At 27.5% G+C, this 27,851-nt stretch overlaps 2 protein-coding genes across 2 annotated transcripts in view; both read left to right on the forward strand.

Moving 5' to 3' along the window:
- The window catches only part of LOC113383566, a 29,126-nt gene extending 22,227 nt beyond the window's left edge, over nt 1-6,899 (forward strand). The window contains exon 12 of the mRNA XM_026621823.1: nt 6,773-6,899. The gene's annotated coding sequence lies outside the window, so the exon portion shown is untranslated. The remainder of the gene's footprint in view (nt 1-6,772) is intronic.
- Nucleotides 6,886-18,983, forward strand: LOC113383568. The gene is made up of 6 exons (XM_026621824.1): nt 6,886-6,933; nt 10,577-10,766; nt 10,897-11,004; nt 12,298-12,540; nt 14,808-15,028; nt 18,780-18,983. Exons 1-6 carry the CDS (start codon nt 6,886-6,888, stop codon nt 18,981-18,983), a joined length of 1,014 nt encoding a protein of 337 aa, XP_026477609.1.
- The last annotated feature ends 8,868 nt before the right edge of the window (nt 18,984-27,851 follow it).

The following is a 27,851-nucleotide window of genomic DNA, read 5'->3' on the forward strand; positions in this document are numbered from 1 at the left end:
TAAATTTTTAAATTGAGCGATTTTTGAAGAAAGTATGAACCGCATATATGATAGATTTTGTAATGTGTGACGTCCTTGAATATTTTAAAGACCACTGAGGATAATAGATACTTTGTAAGAATAAGGAATATTACTGTTATTTAATGTATATTTAATATATTTTATAAGTACGTGATATTAGATAATTATGAGCATTTATTTCTTAAACACCTTTTTGCCATGTTGATCAGATTCTGGTAATAAAATATAAATTATTTCATAATTAGGTCTTTTTTAATCTGATTTAAAGATACAACAAGTTTGTGTCGATCCTTGACTATTGTTATACCAAAATACCATATTATACCAAATGTTTCAAAATTGTATATCTGGTCCAAGTAAATTGAATGCATTTATTAAATGAAATAAATTTTATTGCATTTTGATATTATTTTACTGTCCTTATCTCTTACAAAGTTTTCTATTCTGAAGTGGTCTATCATTAGATATAAGATTCTCAAATATTCTGTGAATTCAATCTCTGTGCCAAATTTACATGAGATTTTAGTATAGTAAGAAGTAATTACTAATATTAGTTTATAAGCTAGTTGTAACTGAAAATTGTGAAAATATTCGTTGATCTCCTATTGATAGATGTACATATTTTTGAGTAATGCTCGAAACGAATAGCGGTAGTTTTTAATTAATTATGAATAAAATATTTGAGCAATCGTTGATGGAAATTTAACATAATGATGCTTATACATAAAGGCTCAATAATATAATAATTATATAATAATTATACAACAAAATTCATTAATGATTTATAAAATGTTCGTTTTAAAAATAAAGTTTAATTAACTTCTTGAGTATTTCTAAATATCTATTTTTTGAGCAACAACAACAAACCCAACTTTGTTAAAAATACTTTGTTTAGAAAATTAAAGAAACAAGATGACATTTTTTTTACAATCTATATTAGGGTGGGTCAAATTGTATATGGAACCGAAAAATTTCACAGAGAAATATGTTGATTTAGGTTTTATGGGTCATTTCATAAAACTTTGACAAAAATTGTTTGAATTTTGAATAGGCTCATAGACCTATTATAATATTTCAAGGATTTTTGTTCTAATTATTAAATTTATAGCCAAGCAAATTTTTGTCAAATTCCAAACAAGTAAATTTTATTTTTTGCTAAATGAAATTTAATATTGTAATTTAATTGTTTTTCGTATAAATTACAATCTGTCTCTAAATAGAAAGACATTGAGTAATTAGTTTGACAAATAACATAGAATTTTAAAAGGAAAACCCAGTGGTTCACCTTTTATGAATGTACTAAATTATATCTTAATTAAATTTTGATATTAATTTAAATATATAGAGAAAAATGTGTATTGAAAACGTTGCTGGTTTGAAATTTGCTTCTGGACTATGGTTTCCTTAGTAAAGTTTCTTGATATGATCCATAGAAACAAAACTGTGTTAAGTCCGATAGGCATAAAAACTGGATCCACCCTAATGTATTAGGTTTTAATTAATTATAGAAATTATTCAAATTATTCCAAGTATTTTATAGGTATAGAAAAAGTACAAATTAATTATAGATAATTTTAATCCATTTCGCTTCTAGAAATTTTCTGCCATTTTTAGTATAAATATAATATTTTAGTATTCATCTAGTTAGATAACAATTCCTTATATTTAAAAATTCTCTACGCAAAACTATCTAACATATATGTGCAATTTTTTTTTAAATATATATAGTAATTAATATTCATTACCTTAGATGATAAAAGGTATACACCATGCCCTTTATAATAATCTTAATTATTTAGTCAGCAATTGTAAAATAAAATATTCGGCACATTTTTCTATTCGATCAAATCAAAATATTTTTGATATTAAAAAATTTGGATTTTTGAATTCTGCTGATGCAAGTCTTAATCCATTTTATTTTCTTGTATCGTAGTATGTAATACTTATATCGATGTGATTTGAGTGATTTGTGATAAATTAATTGCTCAATAATAGTCATTAATAGTAATTAATTTATTATATAATAGTAGGTAGAATGTAATTAATGGCAATTAGTTCCGTAAATACGATCCCATTTTGATTAGGCATAGGAAGGTATGTCAATTTATTTTGTATATTTGAACAAATGTTTAAAATTTCTGAGAAACTATTCAAAATATTGAGGAAGTATATTTTATAAAGCATTTTATTACTAACTAAACGACAAACTATTTGAAATTTCATAAGCAAATTATTTCTGGTATTTATGGACGTTGGCATGATTATTTTTAATGAAAATTGAAATTTTGTAACTTATTGAAAATATATCAATTAATTTTATTCAGCATTAGTTTATATATAAGTACTTTATTTTTTATGATTATTTTAACAAAATGCATGGAAATTTTAATGAACATTATATTGAGCATTTCCATATTTATTATTGCTGATGCATTTATACTTCAATTCTGTTTTTTCATAAAAAATATGCAATTTTTGATAAAATAAATAATTTCAAAGTATATTGATATCAAATGAATATAATTTCACATAACCATAATCAATGATATGGTTATGAGAGCATGTAGAAAATATTTTAGTTTCTCATATTTCTAGTAATCGTTATCACTTCTATTTTTTTTTAAATCTTAGTTCATTGATTTTTTTTTCGTGTCGTAGCCTCTGGTACTATTGCAGTAAAAAGAGATTAATACGTCGGATTTAACATTGTACTTTTTAAGTCTCGTAAAATATCATTAATTTGGATAATTAATTGAATGATAATTATAATTTTAAACAGCATTGGAAGTTAGTTAATTATTTATAATTAATTAATATGGGTAACTAACTTCCAATTCTGCAATCGAGAAGATTAATATGTAGTTGATGATGATTAAATACGTAATTCTTTTTGAATTAAATCTTATGCAAATCGATTTCTTGGTTAAATTTATATTGTAGGTGTATTGTTTGTATTTCTTATTTTTATCTGGCAATCATTTTTTGTTTTCTCATATTGACTCCTATTTTATTTTCTAGATACCCAATTTATAATTTTACATCTCTGAAAGTCAACAATCTTGGACATTGGCAATTTAGATTTCATGGACTTTGGCAATTTGAAATCTTGTAAAGTACTATTCGGCTGTGGTATAAAATTTAATTTATTATCTAATATTACAACTTATTTTGGTGTCAATTATGTATTAGAAGTATCTTCAGCAATCAGCGACATAGTTATCAATACAACTCTCGTTGATTTAATGCAATCGTCATATAATAGTAATGAAAAAAAAAATTGAGTTCGATTGATAAGATTAGAACATGAGCCACTTTTACAACGTATGCAATAAGTGCGTTCTTAAGTAAATTTAGTAAAAACCCTGTTACTCAGAAATCGATTTAATAATCCGTAGATAATATTTAATTTCTTTTTAATATTTGAGTACACGTGTTCATATATACATATTTGATCATTACAATTATGAATTTTGAAGGTAAATGGGTGCCAGTATAATAATCTTTTTTCTTTATTTAGGTATTAGAAAAGTTGAATTTTATAAACTGGTGCTATAGTTATAAATAGCCTAATTATCTATAATATAAAAAATATTCTTTTTCTTCAATTCTTTTTTTGTTAAATGTTCGGTGACGTCGAAGGATCGTTCTTACGGCGAGAAAAAATCGAATAATTGCCGGAAAAAACCTGAAAACAGCCCTTTTCTTTTTCACATACAAACGTTAGTATTTTCACGTTTTTGCCATCGAATACGGAATATTTACTCAAGTCAATGGAGCGTTTTGGGGTCTGATTTTTTTTACTGTGCTCCAATTCGTATGAAATTTTGAAATTAGGTTTATCTTACTCTCAAGTTTAAGAATGAGAATAATTTAGACGCCTTTACCATTTCCCGGTGCGATGACATCCTTCTCAGTGATGTAATTGCATTTTTTTTTTCAGAATAACGTCGGATATCGATAAAAAAACTAATTATAAGAAAAAATTGTTTTTTAATGTTTTTCAAAAAAGCAAATACTCATCTTTATTTAAAGCAGTTATACATCAAAGATACATATGGGTGGTTGTATGTACATTTCGGTATAGACTGTAGTGTAAAAAAACATAATAATTTTTAACTATTTCGTAAATATCAGTATAGGTTATTAAAAAAAAAATTAACTTTTTAATTGTAAACATAAGTAGAGTCATCTAGTTTTCAATAAAAAGTTTTATATTCATGTTTATAACAAAAAACATTATAAATATTACAATCAACAAGATTTAATTATTGAAATATGAAACCAGTAAATCGAGAAGTAAAAATTATTTACCTTGGTTCCGAAACATCAAAATCAATATATTATCAAAATGAAATTAATACAAAAATGTTCATCGCACTAATATATCCTTACATATATTATAGTTTTGGCGCATTTTAGTTTAAACCAGAGGTAGGCAACATATGGCGCCTGCGGCACGATTTTAAATACGCCCTCGTTTTGCTAATAAAAATGTATGATATCCACTATCCAGAGCCAATAAACTCTGAAATGTCTATTCAATTACTCTTAAATTAGAAGAAAAAAGTTATTTTTCTAAAATCTTTAATAACTAACCAGCAATATTTTTTTTTACTAATCCACTGCAAAATACAAAAAAGCAACGATCGCGTCATATAAAATAATGTATTTACTAGCTAACAATAAAAACCATTTACAGATGAATAATTGGACTACAGTACTTTTTTTTAACTTGAACAAGCATATATTTCAATAAATATAAATATTTTCATTACATTTTTAATTGGATTACAGACAGTACAAAACAAAGCTTTACGACTAGTACTCAACAAATCAAGGGACCCACTGACGAGACACTATTACTCTATAAAATAATTACATGAACAGTATCGACGTATCGACGATACTCGAACAAATTAAAAAGCTCAATGACAACTTTTACCTAAACTGTAAGGATCATTCAAATAAGAACATCCAGGCCCTTGGCCAATAAAGTCGCGAAATAGTTTGGTATGCAAGGCCAAACTATATACTATAATATCCATGCCATACTATATACTGATCTACTCATAGATGTAATTAGAACTCTTCATTTCGCTAAAAACTGATGTGATTTTTTTTAAGAATGTGCCAAAGCATTATTTTTTTATCGCATAAAAACAAAAGAAAAATAAGATAGATAATTAGTAAAAAAGCCAAAGCACGAATTGTCACTAGAAGAATTGAAGTAATTGCAGAGAATTTGAAGATAGAATTAGCAACTATGGTATTAGATATGAAAAATTATTAGTTTTTCCACAGATGGATGTATTGATACAAGTGACAATTATATCACAATTAGCATTTTGCATGAATTAGCTATTAAAGGGAAGCACCAAAGAAGTAGATAATTTTATTACTTTCAAAAAGTATATAACAATATAAAATTACCTGTAGTTATTGTCAATTACTACACATACAGCTTTATTTTTGCTGCCAGGTGCTCACGTGCTTCCAAATTGATAAAAGAAATTCTCTGAACGTTTTAGCTCTTAATATTACCTTTAAGATAGTTCACACCCCAACCAAAGTTTCTTATGGAAATAACATAGGTAAAATTCCATTTGTTTTTAAGAATTTTATAACTTAGCGATACGTGAATCAAAATTTTGAGCATAACATTGTATTTGATTATTTTAATCATAAATAAAAAAATACAACAAAAATTTGATATATTTTATAAAAAAAGTATTAACTTAAGAAGAAGAATCAAGAAACTTTGGTTGGAGTGTGCACTTTCAGAGAATTATTCAGACGGTAATTTTAGGTTATGCTAATCTTGGACGGGGGCTGTATGCTAAAAAAATTATTTTGATTTTAAAATACTATTTAAGAATGCAATGCAAAAATCATTTGTTTTAAATGAATCAATTTTTTAATCAGAACAATTGACTTTTTGCAAGAACTTTATTATTCGATTATATGTTATATTATATCTTATATTTTTCGCTTTTAAACTTTTTATAAAATTTTGTTAATTTTTTTTATAATTTGTAATTTTATTATTACAATTAATTTTTATAATTTATTTATTTATATAATTTAGGAAAATAGTACTAATGCCAGACACCCATCAAAAAGTTTTCATAATTTTTGTTATTATTAATGTAAGAGGCTATTCTAAATCCGCCTTCAAAATTTCACTCGTATTGTATTGAGCAATTTTTTCATTCATAACGTATTGTTTCATATGAGCATATCCTTTGCACATCTTATTTTTAGATATTTGAAAGGATTGTTCTAATTTTTTTATCAAATAAGAGTGAAGATTAAATTTGTTTATACTTCTTGAAAACCCGGAACAAAAGATCTAGATCCGGAACAAATAATGCTTTTAATAGAACCCGGGACAGAAGGTGGAAATCCGGGATTATCCTGGCCAAACCGGGATATATATTTATAAATATATATATATATATATATATATATATATATGTATATGTATATTATACATATATATGTATATATATGTTTATTATATTTTAATGTAATTTTGGAGTAAATTTACCAATTGATAAATTATATTTATTAATCAGTTATGACTTCAGAATTTATTCAAAAGTGGATAGTTTTCCTGTTATAACTGTATTATATATATATATATATATATATATATATATATATATATATATATATATATATATATATATTTAAACTGATATGTTTGCCTATACTCAAGAGCACATACATATCTGAGCACACTTTTTTTTAGCCATATCTATCGCCTATATATTACCTGAGTACTGTGCTAAGTGGTCATTTAGGTGTAGCCAACTGGAAAACAATCAATCAAAATTCATAAAAAAGTTATAAAAAGTTAGAAAAATGGTTACAAAAGTAGCACTGTTGGTTTTTGCTGTTGCTGTCGCCCAAGTAAGTGAAAATATTTTAGTTATTTCTTTCTGTAGTTTTAATTTTTGTAATGTACTTTTGTAGTATTTTCTGAATCATATTAAAATAGTGGAAATTATACATATTATTTTGTGTATTTTTTTTAATTACGATATTTGTTACAACTGCTAAATAATTTACCATCTAGTAATAATAATGAACAATAACATAAATTTCAATAAAAAAGAGTACAAAATAAAGGATAGTATTTTCATTAAAATGATGTCCGTAGTATGATGATTTAATATAAAATAAAAGCAAATAATAATAATAATAAAATTAATAAATAAAATAAATAAAATTTCCGAATAAAAAAAATAATACTATAAAAACAATATTTCATATTATTTTGTAATTACATTTTTTAATTTGGTAATTTTTAAAAGTTTAGAATATAATTTGTTTTGCAATATGTATCAGGATTACTATATCAAAGTATATTTTACGTTTGGAGTAAATGACATAAATGAACTAATAAATAAATTGTAAATTATAAATGTTATTCCAAAGATCAGAAAGATTTAATAATTCTCTCTAAAGTGTGTAAAAAGGTACTTTTAGATGATTTTCAAAATGCTCTGAAAACTTTATTAAAAACCACGTGGTGCGTTAGAAATTTGAGTCACGTTTTCGAAAATATTTATAAATATTATTATTAATTATATATTATTAAATATAATATTTATAAATATTTTTTGAAAGAATACTGCTGTGTGCAATATGTTTTTTTATTTCTATTTACTATATTTCTTTATCATTTGTCTTTATAAAACCAAATTTATCAACTTATTACATTCACACGTGGAACGAAAAGGAAACTTTTGCATCGTAAATTTAGTTGCTGTGATAACGATTAATATTTTTTATAAATTTTATAAATTTTAAAATATAATGTTTATGAATATTAATTTCTGAAATAATTCTGCTATATGTAATGTTTTCTTATTAGTCATTGAAATTTTATTTACTATATTTCTTCAAAATAACGAAAAGGAAAATATTGCCTTGTAAATTTAATTGCTTTGATGACGATTAATATTTTTTTTAAATGTGTTTATAAATAATAATTTTCGAAAGAATTTTGCTATATGTAATGTGTTTTCTTATTAGTCATTAAAATTATGTTTACTATATTTGTTTAAAATTTGTGTTTATAAAAGCCAATTTATCAACTTATTATAATCGATACTCACACGTGGAACGCAAAGGAAAATATTGCATCGTAAATTTAGTTACTGTTATAACAAATGATATTTTTACTGAAGATACTTAATATATACGTAATTAATATAATTGTAATTGAATTGAAATAATTAATATAATTGCATCCGAATGCAAGAAAATGGAAAACAGTTTTGCAAGGCGGTCAAAAATACATAATTTGGAATTGTAATTTTTTAAACTTTGTTAGTATTTGACATTCAAATATATATGCATTGAAATAAATTTAAATCAACATTAAACACACACTGAATTAACATTCGATTTAAACATTTTAAGTTCCTACTACCAAAAAAGTTGCTGAGAAAAAAATAACATTAAGCATAATCACGAACTAAAGTTCATAGTTTCATGTACATAGTATACTTAATTTAACAGTCATTTTTAAGTGAATGAAAATAAATTAATACCCGAATGAAATTGAAAAAAAAGAATTAATATAGTAATATATTTTATTAACGATGAAACTAATTGTAAGTATATTATGCACTTGAAACTGTGAATCTATATGTTCTTTCGGGATTTTTTATTTTAAATGCATATATTTCCATATCAAATAATAATGAAGTCAAAGTATAACTAAAAATTAATATCTACTAACATAAATAGCTATTATCTATCATTTTATAGCTTAAAAAATCTATTGCGTTTCGCTATTATATTAACGGCTTATATTACACGTTAATAGTTCACATAAAAAAAAATAAAAAAAAAACTTTCCAAATGTGAAATTTATTACAAGTTTTATCACTAATTCATCAAATCACTACGAAATTTTGATAGGTAACCCAGAAATGACTTTAATTGAGATACCAAACATTTTTGCAAATAATACACAATAATTTATTAGAAATATACCTTAAAATTAAGTGTTATTGGTTTAACATATCATATTTTTGTGTTTCTATATACATTTAAAATTTTATATAAATGTTACAGTACGTTATTAAATTTTTTTGTTATGGTGTTTTATATTTAAATTGTGAAGACTGCTAAATTAATCGAAGTCACTTCTATCAGTTATTATATAATTAATATGTAATATAATATATTTTATTTTTTTTAGTCTGCAAACATTTTATATCCTATATTTTACTTGAATTCAGTATAACTCAACTAACTAAATATAAAAAATTTTCAAGAATAAAAAATATAGGAAAAACACTTGCATTCATATGCACACATAAGAATATGAAATACATACTAATGTTTTTGCTTGGTTTTTAATTTTCATATTGTTTGTTTTGATAAGTAGCATCGAAGAATCAAAATTTCGACATTAAAAACGCCATTTACAATTTCTTTTATATATAATTATATCGACGTTTTGTGGATATTTGGGGGATATGGTTCAGTTCTTCAGGAACTATTGAATCAAACAACTTATACACTTATACACTAACTTATACAGTTAATAATTATTTCATTTAATATAATTATGAAAAGATTTTATTTTTACTTTTGAAAGATTGAAATTATAAAAATATACATTTCATATAATATAAATGATGCGTTTTATATTATCTGTATTTATCTATAAGTGCACTTGCGGTTTAGAAAATTCCACCAGTCAAGAGATACTTGATACACACATTCAATCCAGTTTAATAACGCAGTTTTATAGATAATAATAGAAAATATTACGATTCTATACGATTATATCGATTGAATTTAATTGCAATTTAATAATATTGCATGATTATTTCATAATTTTAGTCGCAGTGTTTGAATTTGAATTTATTTGAAATTTGAACATACAGATTTAGTATCTAATTTGTCAAACAATTTGATCGCAAAACGAAATACAATATGCAATTAAATTTATTTTTAAATATATTTAAAAAATGATTGATAGACCTGTACAAAATTGATTGAATACTGATGAATTAAATTCCATTTTCATCGATTACGTTCATTTTTTCAATGTACATATAGATAGTCAATCACAACAAATATTATTCTATATTTTAGGCCATTTACGGTCTTAAGCCCGTTTATTTCAATGCAATACGTTCATAACTGTAGTTCATAACGAAACGCGTTTACGGTTAAAAATAACAATTAAATGTAAAAAATAAAAAATGGCAATTATTAAAACAAGTTTATTCACAACATTATTATAGTTTTCCTGCATTTTTAATACGCTGTATTTTGTAGGATTTCATATCCTTGTCCTTCCCTTCCAGTCTTGCCATATTTTATCCTATAACTACAATTAATCCTTTAATTAATATATACCTATTCCAGTTTTCTTTTTGTTTTATAATGGCATTCTTTAAATATCTCTTGTTCGAACAATGTTTTACAGTACTACTCCAAATGAAAAATTTACATAGGTACTTTTATCAAGGAAAATTATATTTTAATTTATTGAAACTACGTTTATTTATGTTTTTTATCTTAGGTTTCCTGCGATGGTTTGACGTGGAAATACCACCCGACCCTCTCAGCATTTATGCTGAAAGGTACAGAAGAAATTGGTAAAGATTGTTCAGCTGCAGGAGAAATTAAGTGCGAGGATTGTCAGACCGCAAACCTTTGCATTTCGATTGGAACTGATTTCTTGGAAACAACATTGGAAACATGTCCGAGTAGTAAGTCATTTTGGATAATCTTTATCATATAATATTTTGCCACCGAAAAAAGGTTTATCTTGCAATAATAAGTTTAACTAATTCCGATATGAATATGGTTAATTTGATGATTATTTAATTAAATTTACAGCAATGACTTGCAGACCAGGTACAGGTTGCGTTGCAGCCGGTGGAAATACAGATTACTGTCCTGATGAAACTGCTCCCGTAGACAACAGTTTTGTATGCGAATCTATTGGTAAGGAAATTCTAATGATTATTCATTCAATACATTATTTGACAAATTAGGTAGAAATAAAATTTCTGTTCGACAGAATAATAGTTTAATCACTTTCTTCTCTACAAAAATCATCTAATGATAAAATGTTTACTCAATCTAAGTTAAGTATAATTATAACAATGAATTTATAATAATGTAGAAAGTAAGGACTTTAAATTATTCTATTGTACAAACGAGTGGTGCAAGGCACTGGGCTTCAAGGCAAATTGCTTTAACTTTCCGTACATTTTTGAAATAGAAATAATCAATCATCGATAAAAATTTATCAATAAATTACTCATTTTAATTAAAATTGTTTAAATATCTTAAAATAATTATTATAAATAATGTGAATTTCATCTTCTTAGTCTATAAATTTCTGGACTTGTCCTTGTCAAAACTAATCAACACATTTTCCCTTCAATACGAATCGAATGTTTTTTTAATCAATCAAGTTGGTTGACCCGTGCTCCCGATAACGTGTACAAAAAATGTATCCAAACATACACGCCACATATACATTTATTTTTTCTAAGGTATGCAAAACATTCAGAAACCTTTGAAACTTAAAGATACGCGAAAATTTTCATTTTCGATTTTTTTACAACTAATATAACTTACCCTAAGAAAAGTTAATAAAAGTAAATATTTTATTTTACTGTAAGAGTATATAATATGTATATTGATTGTTATATATTTGTACTGTCCAATTTAAGTTCACTTCTTCAAATTTATTGGCAATAAATATGCACCGGAAAGGAAATAATTTTAAAGATATTTTATTGATAAAACTTTTTGTTTTTTAATCGTATTTGAATACAAATTTATAGATAAGTCTATTCTAACATTGTACGATATTTTGTTTCAACTTATGTAATTCTCCTTTTTATACTATCTTATTCCATATTATTTACAGATTTTTAACACATAAGCAAAATGAAAAAAATGTCTTATTACTTAATATTTTTGACTTATTTCTATTATTGAATATTACTATTTTTACTAACTTCGAGAGTCAAAATCCGAACGATTTTTTCAATAAATGTAACCTCACAGTCGCACAAGGTTGAATTTATTAAAATTATTCTTACTTTTGGTTTGCATCAAGTAATTCTTTCATCAGATTCAAATGCACTTCCAGGACATAGTCTAACATCAAAACGGTTAGATCAAAATTTGTTAAACAAATACATTTGCATTGCCATCACATCTACTCTTCGATAAAAAAAATTAAGAATATTATAAATAAATAAATAAACATGTTTTTTGCAGGTATGTTCCCTGATCTGGAAGACTGTAAGAAATTCCATTTCTGTATTCCAAATACAGAAGGTGTTAAAGCTTCCAACAGAAGCTTTTATCTACATTCCGAAATTGAAAATATGTCCATTGAAGCAATCAAAAGTCAGACCAGAGTTGACAAAACAAAACCACGCCAAAAATCCATTGAATACTTATGTGACGAAGGTTATGGATACGATCCTATGACTGCCATGTGCAGCGTAAAATTGGAAAGTAAGTACGAATTCGATAAGAAACACTATTTTCATCAGGTATTTTGATAAATCTTTCCATAGTAAAACTATAGTTCAACTTAAACCTTAGTGGAATAATTTAAGACTTTCCTTTAGTAAATGGAAAAATTTAGATCATAGCGAGCCTGATTAAAAATGTTGTGCACATCTAAAGCGATTTAGTACATTCGTTGCTTACTAACAATTACAAAAGTAAATGTTCAATGATTTTAAGTAACTCTTTTTTTCTTTGAGAACAAAAAATACTGAAGAAAAACTCTATTGAATAAAAAAAAACAGATATGTCTGTGCTTTTTGAAACCCTACCCCTCTTCACATATATATATATATATATATATATATATATATATACTAGGTGACCCGGCAAACGTTGTTTTGCTAAATAAGGTATATTCTAGACAATTTCTAGAGAATCAAAAATATTAATACTTTAAGTGTATAAGGATGTGTTGTTTGAATGCTATATACAATGAAGTATTATAAAAACAATAAACCCCAGGGCGAGGCACAAAGGTCCAATTTGACTTTGAGCAAATGTAAACTATATTGTGAAAACCATAACAATTATATCACAGCAAATAACACATATCAAACGAACAATTATCTGAGTTCAGTAAACTGCCTTCTACTTCATCATTGTAGAAATGTGCTTTTTTGCCGTCTTTCAAAAATTTGTTATCTAGACCTTTTTACCCTGTAGGCGGGGTAACTTGAAACGGGCAGGTGGCAAAAAGATTTAAAGCCTTATTATAGTTTTAAAGGTATTCTACAAAATAATTACATTTTTAACTAATGCTTAAAAACTACCAACGGAAGAAAATACTTTTATTATGGATTCTCAAAGATTATCTCCCCCATTTCAAAGATTACCGTTTTCAAATCAAGCTTGTAGCTGGCTATAAATCTTTTTTCCTCTACTTTCAAATATTGTTGTTAAACAATGCTTAACTTTACTGATTTTTGACAAATCGGTGGTTGGCCTTTTTAACCCCGGACCTTCAAATATTACTATCTATTCTGCGATAAATTCTGGAAAATTATAACTGGAAAAATGTTATTCGACAAAAGGTCCATTTGATCGATACCGAATTTAGGTTCTGAATTTAAATAACATAACTAAAAAATAATATAACCTAGAAAATGTTTTATAAATACCAATGAGCATATAATTATACAAATAAGATCTTTCAGAGCACCGTGTTTGAGAAAAATATGCCAAAAATGCATTTTCATATTAACATATCAAAAAAGTTTACATTTTGAGTCTCTAGTAACACTTGGGGCCCGTTTACTAACGTTCTTGTATATAAATAAAACTACAAACAAAACTACTTACTACAAATTTAAATAATATTCGCGTAAAACATCCTATTAAACGTAATTGAACATCATCTGTCAAAAGCGTTTAACATTTCACGAAATGGCCACCGTCCATTGTTCTATTTAAATTACGCTTCTACAAAAATTTTCAAATTATAAATGTAAAGTTTCTACGCGGATTTGAAATAATTTCTCACCTTTTGGACATTCTCTGGATTGGCACGAATTTTTCAAGACTAAGACTGGCCAAATCGATTCAGCCGTTTTCGAGTTTTATTCGGACATTTGAAAGAGAGCTCCATTTTTATATATAAGATATATATATATATATATATATATATATATATATATATGTCACTATTTATTATATATTATTATTATATATATATATATATATATATATATATACTAGACGACCCGACTGACGTTGTCTTGTACCCACGTCTACAATTTTTTAATATCCTGTACTAATATTTACCGTTTACCTAAAAATAATAATAATTACCATGTCCTGTACCCACGTCTACAATTTTTTAATATCCTATACTAATATTTACCGTTTACCTAAAAATAATAATTATTGGTTTTTTAAGTTACTCTTCACGCCAAAATGCATATACATTTATAATATGAGCGATGTTAAATGAAGAACTGCTTTAAATAAAATGATGAGTCTCAATTCCCACACTATATTGGAAATTAAAGTCTATATATATAATATAATATAAAGTCCATATGTGGATATGTTGATATATGAAACTTTTAATTGAGTTGCGGGCTATCTAAATGTTAATATTGAGAGCTAAAACTGTTAGAGGTTTTTTTATTCATTTCGAATCATTTGTTGAGCCCTTGAGAGCAAAGAAATTCGAATATATATATATATATATATATATTGAAATAGTTCGAATATTTTTTCCATAACAGATGACAAATGTATGAACAAGGACGGCATCCAATGCAAAGCAGTTGGCGAGTCTAAAGCTCTCAGCCTTGGTTCCAGCTACTTCTACGTCTGCCATAGAGTTGCTGGAGGATACGCAAATCCTCAAGGATCACTTGTTCCCAGGCTATATAGGTGCCCCCATGGTGAATTTTTCTTCAAAGGTTCCTGCATCGAACAGGATGACGAAGATGAAGATAATCTTGTGAGTTTGTTGAAAGAATAACATGATTTTATACTAACCAAAGTAAGATAGTTTAATGTATTTTACTAACCAAATAAATTATTGTCAATTGAGATGTATTTTATTAACACAATAACTTTTAAAGTAAAGGGTTAGTAATTATAATAGGACGCTGGTAATATTTTCTGACAATTGTTCATACTTTTGTGTTTTTTAATTTGTTTTGTAATTTAAGTATCAGTTCTTTGTATCATCTTGTTTCAATCATGTCGAATTCAATACAAGTCATAAATGAATTGTTTCCATTATTTCCTTTTCTAGTGACTTTTAATTATCAGACATGGATGTTTCAAACATGTTGCAATATAACTACAGATATAATAGTTACATAGATCAGTTAGATCTAATACAGTTTCTTTTCACCTAGTTTTCAATATTTTAAAGAACCTATTTGAATTAGTTAACGTTTTTAACTTCCCGAAGGAGAAGTTTATGTTTTCATCAAAAAACCCGATTCGCTAATTTTATGTTTTCTCATAGCCATTCTGAATCGAATGAGACCAAATTTGGAAAAAGTATGTGTGTGTGTGTGTGTGTGTGTGTGTGTGTGTGTGTGTGTGTGTGTGTGTGTGTGTATGTGAACAGATTTTTTGCCGTAAATCGACGTTTTCTCGAAAACGGCTGGGTCGATTTCAAAAATTTAAAAGCCATTCGATGTATCTCGACGAGAACTATTGTTTGTCAGTTTTGTGCGACGATCGGCCAAGCCGTTTCTTCATAAATGGCAGAAAAGTGAAAAAATTTTCGTCTACGTTTTAGCCCGCAATTCTGAATCAATTTTGAAAATTCAAAAACCGTTCGAAAGATATTGGTTGGGAATCGTGCTGATTAGTTTTTAGTAGAGATCGGCCGGGCCGTTTCCTTGTAATAAAGTTTTTTAAAAAAAAAATTCGACGATTTTCATGATTATTTTTTTGACGATAGATACCATAGTCTTCTAGATCGTACTAAAATATTACGGCCCTACGACAACTGGTTCAGCTTTAAAAATTCGTCAAAGTTTGCAAAAATCAGTATGGTCTTTTTGGCATTTGTCAAAATTAGACTTTTGATCGACGTTTTCTCAAAAACGCCTGAACCGATTTTAGAAATTTAAAAGGCATTTGATGTATTTCGGTGAGGACTATCGTTTGTCAGTTTTGTGCAACGATCTGCCAAGCCGTTTCTTTGTAATTTGAAAAAAACTTTTCGTCCACATTTAAGCTCATCCTACCGAACGATTTTAAAAAATCAAAAACTGTTCGAAAGATATTAGTTGGGAATGGTACTGATTAATTTTAGGTGAAAATCTACCGAGCCGTTTTCTTGTAATTAACTGTTGAAAAAAAGTGTTAAATTTTCGTCGACATTTAAGCTCATCCTACCGAACCGATTTTAAAATATCAAAAACTGTTCGAAAGATATTAGTTGGGAATGATACTGATTAATTTTAGGTGAAAATCTACCGAGCCATTTTCTTGTAATTAACTGATGAAAAAAAGTGTTAAATTTTCGTCGACATTTAAGCTCATCCTACCGAACCGATTTTAAAATGTCAAAAACTGTTCGAAAGATATTAGTTGGGAATGATACTGATTAATTTTAGGTGAAAATCTACCGAGCCGTTTTCTTGTAATTAACTGTTGAAAAAAAGTGTTAAATTTTCGTCGACATTTAAGCTCATCCTACCGAACCGATTTTAAAATATCGAAAACTGTTCGAAAGATATTAGTTGGGAATGATACTGATTAATTTTAGGTTAAAATCTACCGAGCCGTTTTCTTGTAATTAACTGTTGAAAAAAAAATTTAAGCCAATTTTCATGGAAATTTTTTTGGCGATATACATCATGGTCTTATAGAACTTACTGTAATATTACGGCCTAACGACAAGTAGTTTAATTTTAAAAATTCGTCAAAGTTTGCTAAAATTATTATCGTTTTTTTTTAAAGTAGGATTAATGAAGTATATTATTTACACATTTTTTTTGATTAAGTCGATTATTTACACATTTCGGGAAGTTCATGTAACTTGCCTCAAGGCTAAATACCAAACCAACTAGTTAGCATTGTATTACTAACAGCATGTTAATTATAAACATTACTAAAAAATTAACATTACTGAAAGATATTAAGTAAATCTTGAACATGATTTAAAATAACAAATACTATGAATAAAATAAAAATCTTTTAATGAATAAAATATTAATAACCAAAATTATTGACCATGAATATAAACTTTTTATATTTTTCAATATATAGTTTTTTTTGCCGAGTCTTGTCGCTAGTATAAACCACATGTGCCCAAATTTTGTTTTGGTAATTTGTTGCTAATTTTTGTAAATTTTGCAAACGGATGCTCATAATTAATAGTAATCTTTAAGCCCACCATTGAATTTTTGCATCCAAAATTTTTTTCTTTCAGAACTATTTCAACTTTTATATTTCAAAAATTATAGGAACAATTTGAGACAAAAATTTCTTCTGGCGTAATGTGGAAATCCGATACTGTTCCGACCAAATTGGGTCGTATAAGAATCTGAAATTAAACTCTCCTAAATTTTCATGAGTTATATCTATTACTATAAACTCCAGTTTACCAGAGAATTCAATTTAAAGAAAGATTTTTTTAAAAGTGAACTTACTTGAATGTGTAGATATAAGAAATGAGGGTCCTATTGGAAAAGTAAATTCGAAATTATTTGTGTTTCTAGAAAATTATTACATACAATAAATTATAATTTATATAAATTAACTTATAATTAATAATTATTTGATTTGCAAAAATTTAGATTAACTTTGTGATGTTTCATAACTCTTTCAGTTTTACGTTTAATTTAAAAATACTAGATAAATAAAAGGTGTTTCAATATTTTCTTAAAAGAAAACTATAGATTAGGATACATATATAGATTGAAAATGATATAAAAATTAGAATGTAAATAAATAAAAATGTTGTAGGTGGCTAAAGGCTCAGAGTAAGCGAGGCCAAATAAAAAAATTTAAAAAAAAAATATTTTCTTAAAATTATTTTCCTAAAATTACATCATCCATACGTGAAATTTTTATGATATAATTACCTTTATACTATCAAGAACTGGAAAGAAATCTTTCGGTATAACTATATTAAAAATTACCTATGTTTTAATTCACTCTGTATAATTTATTTTATCCCTACTTAATAAATATAAACTTCATATATTACGTAAGTACTGAAGCAACTATTAACTAGTAGTGTATGGCATCGTACCTTAAGGTAAATTGCTGGTACTTCCCGTATCGTAATAAAATATTCGAGGAAAATTAAATGTTTTCAAATCGATTATTTTAAATACTGTAAATTATATATGTTCACAGAAAAGTAAATAAACAAAACTGAATCAATCAAATATAAATGAAGAACATCGTCTAAATATTTATAATATTATAAATTATATAAACTGAATTGTATAAACTGAATAGCAAAGTTAAGTGATTTTTAGAATATCAGCCAGAGTTAAAATTATTCGAATTATTTTCGGTATTCAAAAAATATATTTTTTGAAAATTAAAAAAAAAGAGTTGAAAAAAAGTAGCGTTAAAACAAGCAGAAGTTTGTTGAATCGTTCAACTAGTTACAATTTGTCTTTCTCATGGTAAGCCTTTTCAGCTTGCGCTTATCGATAAACGTTCTACTATAAAATTAACCACTACTAATCTATTTCTGTTAATTTTCATTTGTTTTTACGTTATAGCAACCAACATCAACATCTAACCCAACATCAACGTCTGAACCAACATCTCGATGTAAGGTAGCAGGCTTATTTCCAGACCCAAATGGAAATTGTGATGATTACATTGACTGTCCAGAAGTTGGTGCTAAACCAGTCAGCAGAACATGTCGTCATGGGGCTAAGTTCAATCCAATTACGAAACATTGCGTTAGGGGCAGGTGTTGATATACAGCAATAATATTATAGATTATTTCATATTTTATAAATTAAATACAATAACTTAAAAATAAAGTCCAAAAGATAGTTTATATATTATAGATAGAAAATAGAATAAATTATCAAATTTTAGAATTTCCTGTTATATAATATTATCTAGTAATAAATTAATCATAATATTAGCACACGTTTGATGAACAAGAACTTTGAACGGTATGTAAAATTTATTATTATTATTATTAAAAGTTTCATATATTTATTTATTAACATGTCATTAAGTAAATTTGTAGTTTTGATCGCAATTTATTACTGATAATTTACTCACAGTAATAAAATAAAATTTAATTAAATAAATATTTTGCTGCCATGATAAATAAATATTCAGGTAAACAGTTTACATTTATCTGAATCTTTTTAAATTCTCAATCTTTTAAAGACTAAAATTGTGGACTTTGCTCTTTTAAAGGGTTCGTTCTATCCGAGCCAATCTGACTTGTTTATCTATGAATCTGACGGTCAGAAACCATCCGCGCATGCGCAGAACACTTTTTTCTGTTCCATGTTCTGTTTCAAAAGTTCGGACCATAGACCTGATATACATGGACTGCTAGTCCCCATACATTTCTCAGGTAAAAAAGTGTCAAAAAATGTTCTATGGTATGAGGGCATATGAGGGTAATTTCGCGGCCGAGATATGTCAAAAATACGAACACGTCAATTGCACTCGATCGCTTAAACGTCAAATGAAAGTCCGTGTGTTCGAAATTGTTGGGAAATTATTATATAATATACAATTTATGTTGAACTAATGAATGTACTGAACTATTTATTTATTTTAGTTATACAAAGTTTTAAGGGAAATTAGAAAAAAAAATTAAAAAAATATTTTACATATATAAAATTAACTGAAAATAAGAACAGTTGGCTTGAGCTATTATGAGAAATTAGAAAACAATAATGAAATATTTGTTTAAATTATTGGTGTTTAAAAAACACAATTTTCGTGTGAAAGTGGCGTACATATTTATCAACTTTGCTTTTTTATGTTCTTCATGGTGCATTCTATTTGTTAAGTACATTTTACCACAGACCAAACACATTTTAGAAGACATTTTACTTCTTATTAGATTTTGTCTGGTACTAACAATTTTAAAACGCGTATTTTTATCCTCTTTTAGGTAAAAAAAACACGAGCGATCAAACACCTCGTGAACCCAAGCAACTGTAAAATTTAAGCAATCGAGAGTATTCGAGTAATCTCGGTAAAGCTCGTGTTTGTATTTGACATATCTCGGCCGCGAAATTACCTTCATATGCCCTCATACCATAGAACATCTTTTGACACTATTTATGCGCTCAATAAGCAGTCCATTCCATGTATTGTATAAAATCTATGGTTGTATATCCTGATGACAGGTGACAGGAGACCGGATGACACTTCAAGAAAGCGCATGGCGCAAGGTTTCTTGGTCGGAGAGCGAAATTGCGCAATCCATTTTAATCTCAGCCATCGCGGAACGAATATCTTGGAAAACCAGTAGACACTCCAGTAATAGGAAGCCAGTGGACACTCAAGTAGTACGTAAGTACATTTGCCACATTTTAGTCGTTTTATTTTGCCATTGTACCCTGTGAAAGTAAAAGGTTGTATGGCGAGTATTTTAATATTTAGTATTTTGCATTAGTGATTGTATGTAATCGGTTTGAGAATTATTTGTAGATTCGAAGCTTATGCGGGTGTTTTCATGATCTTTCCCAAAGGTGCTACAAATACCCATCACTACATAATGACAGATTTTGATTGAGGTTAGTAACAATTTGAGAAGATAAATGGCGCGTCAAATCTCATGCGATCATAGATGCGAATATCGAGTGTTTTCATGCAGTTTGAGAAATTATTGAGAAAAGGACCATTGATATTGTTTTGATGCAGATGGTTGTCTTTCAATTTCATTGGGGAGTTGTTTTAATGGCCTATATCGCATCAATTGGAAATCTTATCTGAATCTTATTATTCTTGACAGCTGCTACGATTTAAAGTTTCCTAGGCAAAATGCATTGAAGCTAAGTCATGTGAACACTGAATTATTTCAGTTATTTCTCATAACAAGAATTACTGTAATGATTAGTCAAAGATATGTGCAATATTCAATTTCAGATGAAGACATACAAAAAGTAATCCAAACTTAGTATTACCTTTTATATTTCAGCTCTGCTATAAAATAGATGTCGACAATAATCAAGTAATTGAATTATAAAAAATAAGTCAACTCTGGAATGAGAATCCTGTATTATCTTACTAGCTTGCTTGCTGCAGTAGACTTTTGCTTCATTAACTATCGGTAAGATAACAAAACAAGCAATTCTTATTTTGTAAGATACAAGTCCAATTATTTAGGTTTTGAGAAACCTAGAGTATGATTATGCTTTTTAATACACACTTATAAAATACTACAAGGACAAGATCAATACATAGTCTTTCCAGAAACATACTCCAAGCTTCAACTGTTAACTGCTAATGCTTACAGTTCAAATAAAACATGTAAAACTAATCACAAAATTATCAACTCATATCATATCTTAAAATAATTAAATATTCAAAATATTTGTACAATATTTATTATATAGGCTCTGTATTGATACTTTTTTCTTGATACAGTTTGCTGATGAACCTGCTGATGAACCACAATTAAGGATGGCAACCCATAAGAGACGATATCTGCTAAGGGATCAAAAAGACTTTTCTGGAAACTGAATTTATTAAGAGACTTTAAGGTATGCATTTTATTTAATCATTTGATTAATTATTCATCTTAATATTTTGATATCGTCATTAAGAACTTATTCATATTTTTTTCATTTTATTTAATTTTTATTTTTATATATTTAACTTTCCATTATTACAATAATGTGTAATAAATCCACTTGGAATACTAATAAATCGCTCATCAATTAAGTCAATTATTTACACTATATCGCAAAGATCATGTATTGTGTCTTAAAATACCGCTTACAAATAGTTCAATTTTTTCATTATTCACTTACTCATTCACGAGTTTTAATTATTTATTTATTTATGCATACAATTGATATTTTTTACTAGTTGTTTATTTTTTATTTTTTTTACTTACCCATTTAATAATTTAGGAACTTTCTGTAGTTTCTCTACGATTATTGTAATCGTCCAAAAATCGAAAATGAAAATTTTTACATATCACGTTTCAAAAGTTTCTGAAAGTTTTAGCAAACCTTAGAAAAAATTGTGTATGTGTTTTGTTTGTGGATACAATTTTTCTTCTTAAATGAAAAAATTTGTACTTTTTGAGAGACCGAAGCTTTGGATTTTAATTTTGATTTCTAAAATACGAATAATGAAAGTGTCATTATTTAAAATAATCTATTTGAAAATGTTTAATATTACTTGGATATTTTATTACGTTATGGAAAGTTCTAGCAATTTGCCTTAAGGCACGTTATGGACCACTAGCTTGTTTCTAAAATTGATTCATACATTTATCTATTCTTCATTTCAATTATTTTGTTTATTTATATACTTTCCATATCAATTATTCACTTATTTTTTATTATTTAGTTTATTCTTTTCAATTTTGCGATTTTTTCTATAAATTATTTATTTTTTATTCATTTATCTATTGTTTATTTTTACTTTTATATATTTTTAATTTTAATTAAAAATTAAATAATGTAATTTAAATTAATTTTAATTTTATTGATAATTGTCTAATCGGACCGATTCGAAATTTTTTGCGCACGATGTCATTTTTGAGCCGTGTCAAGTGGCTCCGCCGGCGACTTGATTGGTCCACGCGGTTGTCAACTCGTTCATTTGTGTGATGGACAGCAATGCAAGAGGACCTCCAGGACCAAGGGAGAGGACCCAGGGAAGTACCCAATAATATTAAGTGTGTTATGAAAACGAGCAAAATTAAACAAATCATTGTTGGGTTCTCATTCATTCATTCGCATTTGATTCCATTGTATTTTAATTTTGTGCAATTTCTTTTAATAATTTGTGACATTGACAGTAGATTGTGAACGGCATACGTAGTTTGGCGCGATCGTATCTATTTGACAAATACAACCTCTTGCTATATAATCAATTTTCTAAGTACTGCTTTGCTAGCATATTATGTAATGTCATGATTCAGATAATTATTTGCATGCTAATATAGTAGTTTGGGGTAGTAGAAAGTTATGTAGGTAGCATTCGTAGTTCTAGTTTTGACTGACACACTAACACAATAATCCACTATTAAACAAGAATGTAATAATCTGAATCATTCGACATTATGTATTACTTAATTATATAATTATTAAACTATTGTCAATTATAAACAACTGCTGCCGTTTGCAATCCATATAGCATTGCGCCAATTTATTATTATTCTGATATGCATAAGTTGTTATATTGATGCATTAATTTTTTTTTCATCACTTTTAGGGCGTTCTTGAAAGCCATAATACAAAAATCAATTAAGGACAAAGTGTGAGCAATGAATATTATCAATCCATGAAATAGTTTGAATCTGGGATTTATATATTTAATTTTCACCTGCAGATAACTTCAGCTACTTCAACAGTATGTGTTAGTTATCAAACATTTTAAAAGATGTATTCCATTCTGTTTTTTTTTCCAGATTAAATTCTCCACTACTGAATCAACTGCCCTATTCGACCCAACCGACTCTAGTCAATCAAACAGTAAGAACTTATCAAGTATCTATCAGGCAGTCTGTATCCTTTATCAAACATTTTAAAAGAGATGTTCTAATCTTTTTTTTTTTATTTCAGATTCAATTATCCACTTCTGAATCAACAGCCCTCATCGCTTACAATCCATCAAACAGTAAGAACTTATCAAGTATCTATCAGGCAGTCTGTATCATTTATCAAACATTTTTTAATAATATATAATAATCTTTTGTTTTTTTTATTTCAGATTCAATTATCCACTTCTGAATCAACAGCCCTCATCGCCTTTAATCCATCAAACAGTAAGAACTTATCAAGTATCTATCAGGCAGTCTGTATCATTTATCAAACATTTTAAAATATGTAATAATCTTTTGTTTTTTTTTTTTATTTCAGATTCAATTATCCACTTCTGAATCAACAGCCCTCATCGCCTTTAATCCATCAAACAGTAAGAACTTATCAAGTATCTATCAGGCAGTCTGTATCATTTATCAAACATTTTTTAATAATATATAATAATCTTTTGTTTTTTTTCATTTCAGATTCAATTATCCACTTCTAAATCAACAGCCCTCATCGCCTTTAATCCATCAAACAGTAAGAACTTATCAAGTATCTATCAGGCAGTCTGTATCATTTATCAAACATTTTTTAATAATATATAATAATCTTTTGTTTTTTTTATTTCAGATTCAATTATCCACTTCTGAATCAACAGCCCTCATCGCCTTTAATCCATCAAACAGTAAGAACTTATCAAGTATCTATCAGGCAGTCTGTATCATTTATCAAACATTTTTTAATAATATATAATAATTTTTGTTTTTTTTTATTTCAGATTCAATTATCCACTTCTGAATCAACAGCCCTCATCGCCTTTAATCCATCAAACAGTAAGAACTTATCAAGTATCTATCAGGCAGTCTGTATCATTTATCAAACATTTTAATAATATATAATAATCTTTTGTTTTTTTTATTTCAGATTCAATTATCCACTTCTGAATCAACAGCCCTCATCGCCTTTAATCCATCAAACAGTAAGAACTTATCAAGTATCTATCAGGCAGTCTGTATCATTTATCAAACATTTTTTAATAATATATAATAATTTTTTGTTTTTTTTTATTTCAGATTCAATTATCCACTTCTGAATCAACAGCCCTCATCGCCTTTAATCCATCAAACAGTAAGAACTTATCAAGTATCTATCAGGCAGTCTGTATCATTTATCAAACATTTTTTAATAATATATAATAATCTTTTGTTTTTTTTATTTCAGATTCAATTATCCACTTCTGAATCAACAGCCCTCATCGCCTTTAATCCATCAAACAGTAAGAACTTATCAAGTATCTATCAGGCAGTCTGTATCATTTATCAAACATTTTTTAATAATATATAATAATCTTTTGTTTTTTTATTTCAGATTCAATTATCCACTTCTGAATCAACAGCCCTCATCGCCTTTAATCCATCAAACAGTAAGAACTTATCAAGTATCTATCAGGCAGTCTGTATCATTTATCAAACATTTTTTAATAATATATAATAATCTTTTGTTTTTTTTATTTCAGATTCAATTATCCACTTCTGAATCAACAGCCCTCATCGCCTTTAATCCATCAAACAGTAAGAACTTATCAAGTATCTATCAGGCAGTCTGTATCCTTTAGCAAACATTTTAAAAGACGTGTTCTAATCTTTTGTTTTTTTTTTTTCAGATTCAATTATCCACTTCTGAATCAACAGCCCTCATCGCCTTTAATCCATCAAACAGTAAGAACTTATCAAGTATCTATCAGGCAGTCTGTATCCTTCATCAAACATTTTCAAAGACATGTTCTAATCTTTTTTTTTTTTCAGATTCAATTATCCACTTCTGAATCAATCGACTCTAATCAGACTGTAAGCGCTCATGAACGATTAGTCGACAATCAACTGCTTGGGTTTTGGAACAGATTCTTATAAATTTGCACAAGTGGTTCTTTTTGTAACAGTAGTCTTGCAAGTTCTACAGTAGTCTTATCCTTTATCAAACATTTTAACACGTGTTCTAATCTTTAGTTTGATTTCAGATTCAATATCCACTTCTGAACAACAGCCCTCATCGCCTTTAATCCATCAAACAGTAAGAACATATCAAATATTCAGGCAGTCTGTATCCTTTATCAAATGTTTCAAAAGAGTTCTAATCTTTTGCTTTTTTTTTATTTCAGGATTCAGTTATCCACTTCTGAATCAACAGCCCTCATCGCCTTAATCCATCAAACAGTAAGAACTTGTCAAGTATCTATCAGGCAGTCTGTATCCTTTAGCAAACTTTAAATATGTTCTAATCTTTTGCTTTTTTATTTCAGATTCAATTGTCGTTTGAATTTTCTTTAATGCTTATAATATGTATGTTATAATATGTTACTTAAATTATATAAATATTTGAATTATTTGATGTCATAGGTGTAATAGAAGAATGTCATCCGTCAGTTGTGATAAATCAAGACAAAGTAAACTGATTGGCTCCATTGTGAAGATTGCGGATACAGCAGTTTAGACATTAAAACATTCGTTGGGCAAAGAAATATAAGTATTAAAATATTTTTATACTTTATATATATACTTAAGAATTATGTTAAATAATTGTTTTATAGGCTTATTTGACGAAACTTTAGGCGGTCTTCTGAATGGTTTGCACTCTGGTCTCACTTTACTCGAACGTCTTGGATTTTGGTCTCATCTTGCTCGAATAGCCTGCGGCCTGGTTTTGTACTTGTAACCCCATGGTCTTGTACTTGTAAGCCCCATGGTCTTGAACTTGTAAGCCCCATGGTCTTGAACTTGTAAGCCCCATGGTCTTGAACTTGTAAGCCCCATGGTCTTGAACTTGTAAGCCCCATGGTCTTGAACTTGTAAGCCCCATGGTCTTGAACTTGTAAGCCCCATGGTCTTGAACTTGTAAGCCCCATGGTCTTGAACTTGTAAGCCCCATGGTCTTGAACTTGTAAGCCCCATGGTCTTGAACTTGTAAGCCCCATGGTCTTGAACTTGTAAGCCCCATGGTCTTGAACTCGTAAGCCCCATGGTCTTGAACTTGTAAGCCCCATGGTCTTGAACTTGTAAGTCCCATGGTCTTGAACTTGTAAGCCCCATGGTCTCGAACTTGTAAGCCCCATGGTCTCGAACTTGTAAGCCCCATGGTCTCGAACTTGTAAGCCCCATGGTCTTGTACTTGTAAGCCCCTGGTCCCTTTTAGGCCCCTGCATTTTCCCTCCTATGGTTTCTCGCCCCTTGATTTGTATTCATGTAAATTGTTAACTAATGTTTTGTTCAAATAGTTTTACATTTAGTTTATAGTATTTTAATTATTGTACAATATTGTTTTATTACAATATTAATAAATCTTTCTTACAGGTTGTATCGAATTGCTAATTGACTAGTACTGCTGATCGTGCTGTCCCAAAACACTTGTCAAGATTCTACTATGTGTTGCATTGAGAAGCCAATGCCAAGAACCTAAATGTTTGTAATACATTTATCTAAATATTGAATACAATTATTGTTAACATTTTAAATTTGTTGTTTTATTCGTACCATTAATGTTTTCTTTCATTGTGAGTCTTTAGGCGCTCCATCATTTGCTAGAGATATAAACATCTTAACTCATTGCTCATGTAATTTTTTTTTATTCACCACTCACTGAATTACATAAATATTTATGTCTTTGCATTTTATAGGTAATATGGGAGAAATTCATTTATCAGTTCTGAGGAATTAAGACCAGAGTGAAGTGACCGGCAACCGATGAACCTCATTGTCATGTTTGGGCGTCTTGAACTTCTGGCCTCTGATGACTTCGAGGTCTTTGTTATTAGCAAAATCAAGACAAAGTGAAGTGAAGTGAACAACAACAATTAAGAATTAGTTAATTTACAAATTTACAATTAGAAATAATTATTTAACATATTGACTCGTTTAATCGTGTAATTTTTTATTCATTATTTACTAAACCATGGATTTTTACTCAATATAAACATGTCAAAAGCACACATTTTCCTTTCATTATTTAATGTCTAAGTCATGATTTGAATTTTTACATGTTTATATAATAGTAGTAATCATAATTAATAATAATAATGTTTATAATAGTAGCAATTGTAATTAATCT

Source organism: Ctenocephalides felis, unplaced genomic scaffold (genome assembly GCF_003426905.1).
Source record: "Ctenocephalides felis isolate EL2017-DRISC unplaced genomic scaffold, ASM342690v1 CF-g0.4_SCAFFOLD_03570, whole genome shotgun sequence".
NCBI lineage: Eukaryota > Metazoa > Arthropoda > Insecta > Siphonaptera > Pulicidae > Ctenocephalides > Ctenocephalides felis.

Excerpts from the sequence above, each read along its gene's own strand:
- LOC113383568 (XM_026621824.1), top strand. The coding sequence starts at position 6,886 with ATGGTTACAAAAGTAGCACTGTTGGTTTTTGCTGTTGCTGTCGCCCAA. Across the intron at positions 11,005-12,297 it reads TTTTGTATGCGAATCTATTG|GTATGTTCCCTGATCTGGAA; the intron begins GTAAGGAAATTC and ends TGTTTTTTGCAG. Across the intron at positions 15,029-18,779 it reads ACGAAGATGAAGATAATCTT|CAACCAACATCAACATCTAA; the intron begins GTGAGTTTGTTG and ends TTTACGTTATAG.